At 44.9% G+C, this 10358-nt stretch overlaps 1 protein-coding gene across 2 annotated transcripts; it reads right to left on the bottom strand.

Moving 5' to 3' along the window:
* Positions 1–1398: 1398 nt before the first annotated feature.
* On the bottom strand, positions 1399–3721 carry myca (MYC proto-oncogene, bHLH transcription factor a). Of its 2 annotated transcripts, none has more exons than XM_060900887.1 (3): positions 3515–3721; positions 2603–3208; positions 1399–2132 (listed from the first exon to the last, which is right to left on the bottom strand). In XM_060900887.1, the coding sequence occupies exons 2-3, from the start codon at positions 3201–3203 to the stop codon at positions 1549–1551; spliced, it is 1185 nt and encodes a 394-aa protein (XP_060756870.1). In that variant the 5' UTR covers positions 3204–3208; positions 3515–3721; the 3' UTR covers positions 1399–1548. The 2 variants fall into 2 exon arrangements, with proteins under 2 accessions (XP_060756870.1, XP_060756871.1); XM_060900888.1 differs by having other exon boundaries at positions 3456–3525.
* Positions 3722–10358: the final 6637 nt, after the last annotated feature.

Below are 10358 nucleotides of genomic sequence, written 5' to 3'. Positions count from 1 at the left end.
GCGGTGGAGTCTCTAGTGGCAGTGTAAAATCCACAACTGTAAGTGCTCAGGTTTGGTCCTGGCAGTCAGCTGCAACAAACAAGAAAGCAAACAACATTTGCTGTGTGCATCTTTTTATATGACTGATGTTGGACCAGAGACAAAATATACAGCTTTGATGTGACAAACTCAAATTTGTGTGTGTGTATATCCATCCATCCATCCATTCATTATCTGTAGCCGCTTTATCCTGTTCTACAGGGTCGCAGGCAAGCTGGAGCCTATCCCAGCTGACTACGGACAAGTCGCCAGGTCATCACAGGGCTGACACACAGACAACCATTCACACTCACGTTCACACCTACGGTCAATTTAGAGTCACCAGTTAACCTAACCTGCATGTCTTTGGACTGTGGGGGAAACCGGAGCACCCGGAGGAAACCCATGCAGACACGGGGAGAACATGCAAACTCCACACAGAAAGGCCCTCGCGGGCCGCTGGGCTCAAACCCGGGACCTTCTTGCTGTGAGGCGACAGTGCTAAGCCCCTATAAAATCCTGCACATACACGCCACCTCTTTCCAGCATCACACTTTAGTCTACACCTTATTTTGCTGTCTGATTAGATCAGATATCATCCCTGCAGTTAAAAGAAGATTTCCCTGCTCTGTGTTCAGTGCTCAGACTAAAATGGGCGGCACGGTGGCGTATTGGTTAGCCTCACAGCAAGAAGGTTCTGGGTTTGAGCCCAGCGGCCGACGAGGGCCTTTCTGTGTCCATGTTCTCCGTGTCTGTGTGGGTTTCCTCCGGGTGCTCTGGTTTCCCACACTCCAAAGACATGCAGGTTAAGCTAATTGGTGGCTCTAAATTGACTGTAGGTGTGAAATGTGAATGGTTGTTTGTCTCATGTGTCAGCCCTGTGATGATCTGGTGACTTGTCCAGGGTGTACCCCGCCTCTCGCCCATAGCCAGCTGGGATAGGCTCCAGCTTGCCCGCGACCCTGTACAGGATAAGCGGCTACAGATAATAGATGGGGTTTAAAAATGATTGTGTGTCACTGTTGTGCTATTGCTGAGAAACATATATTTAAGGAACTGCTGAAGATGGGCGTGCATATTTACCTTATTTAATATTTAACTTAAACATTAAAAACGAGATACAGAACACGGTGTTTTCAGGAAAAAAATATTTATGGTTCAGAATTGTTTGAACATACAGCAAAACAAAATACTGTCTGAAGAACAATCAGACAATTGAGATCAAAAATAAGGTTTTTATGAAATAGAAATTCAGTATATACAAAAAAACAAATTATTTTGTTTGGGCCACAACTCCCTGTGTTTTCTTGTTTTATTAATAAAAATAAATGATTTTAAATACAAATTATTTAACTTGACCACCACTTTAAATTGTGGCAGTTTTAAACAGACAAAAATCTGACAATATTCAAAAGAAGACAAAGAAAAAAATCACATTATGCACAACTTGCATAAAAAAATGAGGAGAAATGGTTCTTAAAAGTCTGTTTGCTTAGTTTTCTTAAAAGTCTCTATGTAAAATTCTGTATTTTATAGTTGGGACCTCCGTAATTGCTGTAGTCTGTGTTTTAGTAGTTCACTTTTTCTCCTCAGCTGTTCTTTGATGGACTGCAGCCTCCGTTCATCTGCCTGCATGCTGTGAATGCACTCTGCTGCTTTCTTCAGGATCATCACCTTGGCTGCTTTTTCATTATTGGCTACCTCAGGGATCTCGTCACGCAGGGCGAAAAAACTCAGCTTGAGTTCATTGCGGCGCTGACGCTCCAGCACATTATGTGTCCTCCGCTTGTCGTTGTCCTCCGAGTCTGATGTGCGTGGACTTGTGCACTTCCTTGGCTTACTGTGCCGGTTGGCACCGTGGCCTGTGGAAGAGGCTTCAAGGCGTGGGCGCTTGCTGCTTGGATGTTCATGCCGCGTGGATGGCTGGGCAGCATAGTTGTGCTGCTGTGTGGAGACGTGGCAGCGCTTCAGCACCAGCGGACTGGGTTGCCTGGATTCATTTACCTCAGCCTCACTCTTCCTCTGACGCTTCTCTACTGTCACTACATCAATCTCTTCATCATCATCATCCTCATCATCATCATCATCTTCGTCTTCATCCTCCTCTTCATCATCTGCAATAAAAATGAAAATATTTTAGCTATGAGTAGAGAAATCTTATCAGCGTTTGCACATTCACACAGCTGTGAGCTGTGGGAAAATGTTGGAATGTAGCGAGCGGCATGCTGCACAGACAGAGAAGAGAAGGGAAGGGAGGGGAGGGAAAAAAAATCTCTGCATTCTGGTCCCCACCCACTTTCTTTATCAGCTGATATTTGAACACTGCAGTCTCAAAGCTTGACTTGTGGTCCAGACTTGTTCACAAACATGTGGGTGGAGAGGAGGAAGCTTATGCAAGCCCAGATCATTCAGATTCATGGCAAAAATGGTACACTTTCCCTTTCTCTGCCTGACCAGTCCTGATCTGTTCATTACAGATGCAGGAGTCCCTGTCTCTAAACTACATGATGTCCGTGATCATGACTCACGATGAAGCATGTGTGTCGTTTTAATTTTATTTCTACAATCAGAGCCTTCAACGTACCTGACTCGCTGCTGCAGCCGCTGCTGGGCGGAGTGTCTACGAGCGGCACGTGATCCGGAGCCGCTGTCAATTTTGCGCACTTGGGCGAATCCGTAAGCGCGTAAGGGAAAACCATGGACGGATCGATACACTCCGACGCACTAAGATCTTGCAAGTAGACCCCGCTGCTGTCCGTTGCGTCACAAGTGGCGGACGTGGTCAAGCTTTTCCGCGCTGCGTGCAGCGTCGCGAGCCTCTCAGACACCACCTTCTCAAGCTTGGCGACGGCAGAAAAGCCGCTCCACATGCAGTCTTGGATGATGATTGTCTTGAGGAAGGCCTGCGATGAAACCGAGTCGCAGATGAAGCTCTGGTTGACCGCATCATCACCGAGGAACTCGCTCACCATCTCCAGCTGCTCGGATATGGAGGGCCGCCGGCATGGGGAAAGCGGCGGCGTAGGCAAGAGCTCGAACTTCTTCCAGATGTCCTCACTGGGCGCCTGGCCCTGCTGCAGCTGTGTGTAAAAGTCCTCCTCATCGGTGTCGAAGTAGAAGTACGGCTGGACCAAGTCGTAGTCGCAGTCGTAGTTCTTCCAAGACAGGCTGCTGCTCATCGGCATGATAGCTGTGATGAGAGAGAGAGAGAGAGAGAGAGAGAGAGATATGAACTTCTCTGTGTCAGCTGGAGCACAAGTATGATTTATTATTAATTAATTAATTAATTAATTAATTAATTAATTACACAGCGCACGTGCAGACTGATCATGTCAGCTACAGCATTGTGTGCAACCCTGTGCAAGATTGCACACATTTTCAAAACAGTGCATGCAAAAACACTTACATGCTGAGCTATAAAGTTCACACACACACACCTAACACTCAGTTTAAACCTGTAGAATGACGCATTGATCCGATCCGGACACACACTCACCACGTATGAACACTAATCACTTTTCCAAATTGTTCAGCACTCCAGTGAAATAGTGCATTAAAAAAAAGAAAGAGTATAATCCAGCAGTGTGTAGTGCTCCCAGACAGCATGCATAAATCCAACCTACTCCTCATCCAAAGCGTGTGTGTAGTAATGAGTAAAGCGACACACACTCTCTCAGAGTCAGTAATCTGTCTGATCCGTGTTTGTCATCGCAAAGCGAATAGACTCTGTTCACTACTCTGTCCCTCCCTCCTTCCTTCCTTCCCTCCCTCCCTCCCTCCCTCGCGTTCATATCCATCCGCCCAGTTTCCCGCCAAATCAGCACACACTCTAAATACTACTTTCTCCAAACATTCTACAAACAACAAATCTTCTTCAGTCTGGTGACGTCTTTTTTTTTTTCCTTCCAAAATCCATGCTCATTTATACTCTTGAAATGATCGTCTGACCGACTGACAGGGACTACTTTTTCTATCAGAAGGCAGTTCAGTCAATGACACACAGAGACAAACATCTTGACTTTGTATTTATGAATTTTTATTATAGAGACTAGGTAAATTGAAAATGCAAAAAAAAAAAACCCCTCATGCGATGTTTTGAATTATAATATGTTGACGTATATTTCAAATCACACAGAGATTTGATTAATCACATCATGCCTTAAGGGTCAGTGATATACTGTAGTTTATCAATACATTTATTATCATTCATCCATTATCTGTAGCCGCTTATCCTGTGCAGGGTCGCAGGCCAGCTGGAGCCTATCCCAGCTGACTACGGGCGAAAGGCGGGGTACACCCTGGACAAGTCGCCAGGTCATCACAGGGCCGACACACAGAGACAAACAACCATTGGAGGCATCTTGACTTTGTATTTATGAATTTTTATTATAGAGACTAGGTAAACTCATTCTCATTATCTCTAGCCGCTTTATCCTGTTCTACAGGGTCGCAGGCAAGCTGGAGCCTATCCCAGCTGACTACGGGCGAAAGGCGGGGTACACCCTGGACAAGTCGCCAGGTCATCACAGGGCTGACACACAGAGACAAACAAGCATTGGAGGCATCTTGACTTTGTATTTATGAATTTTTATTATAGAGACTAGGTAAATTGAAAATGCAAAAAAAAAAAAACCCTCATGCGATGTTTTGAATTATAATATGTTGACGTATATTTCAAATCACACAGAGATTTGATTAATCACATCATGCCTTAAGGGTCAGTGATATACTGTAGTTTATCAATACATTTATTATCATTCATCCATTATCTGTAGCCGCTTATCCTGTGCAGGGTCGCAGGCAAGCTGGAGCCTATCCCAGCTGACTACGGGCGAGAGGCGGGGTACACCCTGGACAAGTCGCCAGGTCATCACAGGGCCGACACACAGAGACAAACAACCATTGGAGGCATCTTGACTTTGTATTTATGAATTTTTATTATAGAGACTAGGTAAACTCATTCTCATTATCTCTAGCCGCTTTATCCTTCTACAGGGTCGCAGGCAAGCTGGAGCCTATCCCAGCTGACTACGGGTGAAAGGCGGGGTACACCCTGGACAAGTCGCCAGGTCATCACAGGGCTGACACACAGAGACAAACAAGCATTGGAGGCATCTTGACTTTGTATTTATGAATTTTTATTATAGAGACTAGGTAAATTGAAAATGCAAAAAAAAAAAACCCTCATGCGATGTTTTGAATTATAATATGTTGACGTATATTTCAAATCACACAGAGATTTGATTAATCACATCATGCCTTAAGGGTCAGTGATATACTGTAGTTTATCAATACATTTATTATCATTCATCCATTATCTGTAGCCGCTTATCCTATGCAGGGTCGCAGGCCAGCTGGAGCCTATCCCAGCTGACTATGGGCGAGAGGCAGGGTACACCCTGGACAAGTCGCCAGGTCATCACAGGGCTGACACACAGAGACAAACAACCATTGGAGGCATCTTGACTTTGTATTTATGAATTTTTATTATAGAGACTAGGTAAACTGAAAATGCAAAAAAAAAAAAAAACCCTCATGCGATGTCTCATCTCATCTCATTATCTCTAGCCGCTTTATCCTGTTCTACAGGGTTGCAGGCAAGCTAGAGCCTATCCCAGCTGACTATGGGCGAGAGGCAGGGTACACCCTGGACAAGTCACCAGGTCATCACAGGGCTGACACACAGAGACAAACAACCATTCACACTCACATTCACATTCATACCTATGGTCAATTTGGAGCCACCAATTAGCCTGACCTGCATATCTTTGGACTGTGGGGGAAACCGGAGCACCTGGAGTTAACACATGCAGACACGGGGAGAACATGCACACAGAAAGGCCTCCGTTGGCCACTGGGCTCGAACCCAGGACTTTCTTGCTGTGAGGCGACAGTGCTAACCACTACACCACCGTGCTGCCTCCAAATTACAGTCAACTATTAAAAAAAAAAAAAAAACAGAGCTTCTTTATTTGTCTGTACTCTCTTTTGAACTCATTGCTGTTATTATGATCCTTCAGTGGGTAGAGAAGTTCATTCATTCATTCATTCATTCATTCATTCATGAGCCTACACCCTGATGGAACAACACCATCACAAGGCACTATGCATACACATTCACAAAATCATTCATATCTAGGGGTAGTCAGAACATGCACTTCTACCTGAATGTTTTTGGGAAGTGGGAGGAAACAGAAAAACATGAAAGAAACCCACACAGACATGGAGGAAACATGCACAGAAACTCTGCATAGATACTAAAAGGAACACAGAGTGCAGGTATTGGTGTACCTAACCAATATGAACTTACTTCTACTGTATAAGAGATACTCATTTATTTCCTATGGGTATCAGGGCATGCAGGGGGTAGAGGGTAATTAGACAGCAGACAAATCTGAAAAAAAGTTTTTATCAGGGTAGAATTGGGCTTGCAGCTCACCTGAAAAAAAAAGGTGAGCAAGGATACTTACTTCAAAGATCTGGCTGGAGAAATGGGGTAAAGCACAAATTGGGGAAGCACATGTATAACATAAAAAGAAAAGGTGAATACAATGGCTCAAAGCGTGACATAAATGTGAAAGCATTTATATTATCAATCCTCTATATAGGTTACATAGGCCTAAATGAAAATTTACATAGAATAGACTCAGGCGTATGCAATCAGGGTAGTAGAACTGAGAAATTGATTGATTTTTTTTTTTTTTACACTGTAGAACCTGAACGAAAGAGACATAAGGGTGATAGCATTAAGAAAATGTAAAATCACAGAACTTATTTTGAAAAAAAAAACCAAGCAAAAAAGGAGTATAATAGACTATGTGTATATCAACATTAAACACCCAAAAGTGATTAAGAACATTTATGGTTATGTAATTACAGCATTCACAATAAACATGTAAATTGGGTTTGTTTCCCTGGAACAGTCTGTAGTCCAGTTAGCATGCCTTAACATAAGTTGAGCATTAAATTAAACTACATGAAGGTGTTAGCTAAAGTATGCTCTTGACTCATTTTATCTGCTTGAGTAGGTTAAAGTGATAAAACCAAAACACCAGCATGGGCTTGCTTTAATAGTCTGAACATCAATCTAAAGGAATAGAAAGCCTGAAGTGTTGAGTGTCAGGGGGCTGCAAGATGTGAGTCATTGATAGAGTGATTCACTTTGAAGTCATTTTTTCATAGTCATTTGGGCATGCCAAGCAATATTCAACATAATTTAGTTACAGGAAGTCGTTGGCTTTTTAGGACATTTTGGTGCCACAAGCACGTTTTGTAATATTTAAGTCACATGACTTTTGACTATTTCTAACTGTTGTCAGTCATCCATCCATCCATCCATCCATTATCTGTAGCCATTTACCCTGTCCTACAGGGTCGCAGGCAAGCTGGAGCCTATCCCAGCTGACTACGGGCGAGAGGCGGGGTACATCCTGAACAAGTTGCCAGGTCATCACAGGGCTGACACATAGACACAGACAACCATTCACACTCACACTCACACCTACGGTCAATTTAGAGTCACCAGTTAACCTAACCTGCATGTCTTTGGACTGTGGGGGAAACCGGAGCACCCAGAGGAAACCCACGCAGACACAGAGAGAACATACAAACTCCACACAGAAAGGCCCTCGCCGGCCACGGGGCTCGAACCCAGACCTTCTTATACGTCATCATATCTGCTCTTATCCTCATCTCATCTCATCTCATCTCATTATCTCTAGCCGCTTTATCCTTCTACAGGGTCGCAGGCAAGCTGGAGCCTATCCCAGCTGACTATGGGCGAAAGGCGGGGTACACCCTGGACAAGTCGCCAGGTCATCACAGGGCTGACACATAGACACAGACAACCATTCACACTCACACTCACACCTACGGTCAATTTAGAGTCACCAGTTAACCTAACCTGCATGTCTTTGGACTGTGGGGGAAACCGGAGCACCCGGAGGAAACCCACGCAGACACAGAGAGAACATACAAACTCCACACAGAAAGGCCCTCGCCGGCCACGGGGCTCGAACCCAGACCTTCTTATACGTCATCATATCTGCTCTTATCCTAATAGGTTAATTCACTTGATTAGACTGTAATAGTCAGCAGTCATCATGAATGTGTCTACATTAAAACAGCACAAGTGCATGCTTTCCAAAACCCAGTTCTGTATTAAAACAAACAAACAAACAAACAAACAAACAAACAAACAAACAAACAAACAAACAGGTTTTATTAATGCAATAACACTTAATGTATCATTATTATAATTAAACTCAGAAACAATGAATGTATGTTTATGGCTGGTTTTGGTCATACAAGACCTAAAAAAAAAGGTCTGGAATTAAATTATGACGGTAACTTTGCTGATAATAGATGGGTGTGTGTAGGTAATGATAGATGGATGTATGGCGCCCCCTGCTGTCACTATTATTCTTTAGTTTTATTGGCAATGCAGTTCAATTGCGGTGGATCCTAGAAGCGAGACTCAAGGCAGGAATACACCCTGGATTGGACAGAAATCCACACATTGGTTCACATCTAGGGGCAAATTAGTGTCGGCTAGAAAATCCACCTACTGCCGTGTGTTTAGGTGTCGGGAGGAAACTGGAGAACTCATAACAAACCCACATGAACACAAGTACAGGCAAAAGACTAGTACAGAACTAAGGAACAAGAGATCCTAGATTTGTTAGGCTCTTGTGTGCCACTGTGCTGTCCACAAGGAGTTTCACTTTGAATATAAACTTTATAACAAATGCAAAAATACATTATTATTATTATTATTATTATTATTATTATTATGGGTGGCACGGTGGTGTAGTGGTTAGCGCTGTCGCCTCACAGCAAGAAGGTCCGGGTTCAAGCCCCGTGGCCGATGAGGGCCTTTCTGTGTGGAGTTTGCATGTTCTCCCTGTGTCCACGTGGGTTTCCTCCGGGTGCTCCGGTTTCCCCCACAGTCCAAAGACATGCAGGTTAGGTTAACTGGTGACTCTAAATTGACCGTAGGTGTGAATGGTTGTCTGTGTCTGTGTGTCAGCCCTGTGATGACCTGGCGACTTGTCCAGGGTGTACCCCGCCTTTCGCCCGTAGTCAGCTTATCCTGTGCAGGGTTGCGGGCATGCTGGAGCCTGGACAAGTCACCAGATCATCACAGGGCTGACACATAGAGACAAACAACCATTCACACTCACATTCACAACTACGGTCAATTTAGAGCCACCAATTAGCCTAACCTGCATGTCTTTGGACTGTGGGGGAAACCGGAGCACCCGGAGGAAACCCACACAGACACGGGGAGAACATGCAAACTCTACACCAAAAGGCCCCTGTCAACCACTGGGCTCGAACCTAGAACCTTCTTGCTGTGAGGTAACAGTGCGAACCACTACACCACTGTGCTGCCCAACTGTTGTGATGTTTAAAAAAATCAGTAATGAGATACTGCTGTAACAAGTTCACATTTCATTGCATCCTGACCTATCAATTGTCTAGTTTCTGATTGTGAAGAAGGCAGCTATTGGTGAGATATGTGCCCAGAAGAAGAGGATTTATTTAGCTTTGTTTTATTGGGTGATTCTAAAAATTTCAATAATAATAATAATAATAATAATAATGATGTTCTGTCGGGCGGCACGGTGGTGTAGTGGTTAGCGCTGTCGCCTCACAGCAAGAAGGTCCTGGGTTCGAGCCCCGGGGCCGGCGAGGGCCTTTCTGTGCGGAGTTTGCATGTTCTCCCCGTGTCTGCGTGGGTTTCCTCCGGGTGCTCCGGTTTCCCCCACAGTCCAAAGACATGCAGGTTAGGTTAACTGGTGACTCTAAATTGACCGTAGGTGTGAATGTGAGTGTGAATGGTTGTCTGTGTCTATGTGTCAGCCCTGTGATGACCTGGCGACTTGTCCAGGGTGTACCCAGTCTTTCGCCCGTAGTCAGCTGGGATAGGCTCCAGCTTGCCTGCGACCCTGTAGAAGGATAAAGCGGCTAGAGATAATGAGATGAGATGAGATGTTCTGTCACGGGGCGGCACGGTGGTGTAGTGGTTAGCACTGTCGCCTCACAGCAAGAAGGTCCGGGTTCGAGCCCCGTGGCCGGTGAGGGCCTTTCTGTGCGGAGTTTGCATGTTCTCCCCGTGTCCGCGTGGGTTTCCTCCGGGTGCTCCGGTTTCCCCCACAGTCCAAAGACATGCAGGTTAGGTTAACTGGTGACTCTAAATTGACCGTGAGTGTGAATGGTTGTTTGTGTCTATGTGTCAGCCCTGTGATGACCTGGCGACTTGTCCAGGGTGTACCCAGTCTTTCGCCCGTAGTCAGCTGGGATAGGCTCCAGCTTGCCTGCGACCCTGTAGAACAGGA

The sequence above is a fragment of the Neoarius graeffei genome, chromosome 19 (genome assembly GCF_027579695.1).
Source record: "Neoarius graeffei isolate fNeoGra1 chromosome 19, fNeoGra1.pri, whole genome shotgun sequence".
NCBI lineage: Eukaryota > Metazoa > Chordata > Actinopteri > Siluriformes > Ariidae > Neoarius > Neoarius graeffei.
The sequence above is the reverse complement of the archived record's forward strand: the minus strand, read 5'-3'. Positions and strand labels throughout refer to the sequence as shown.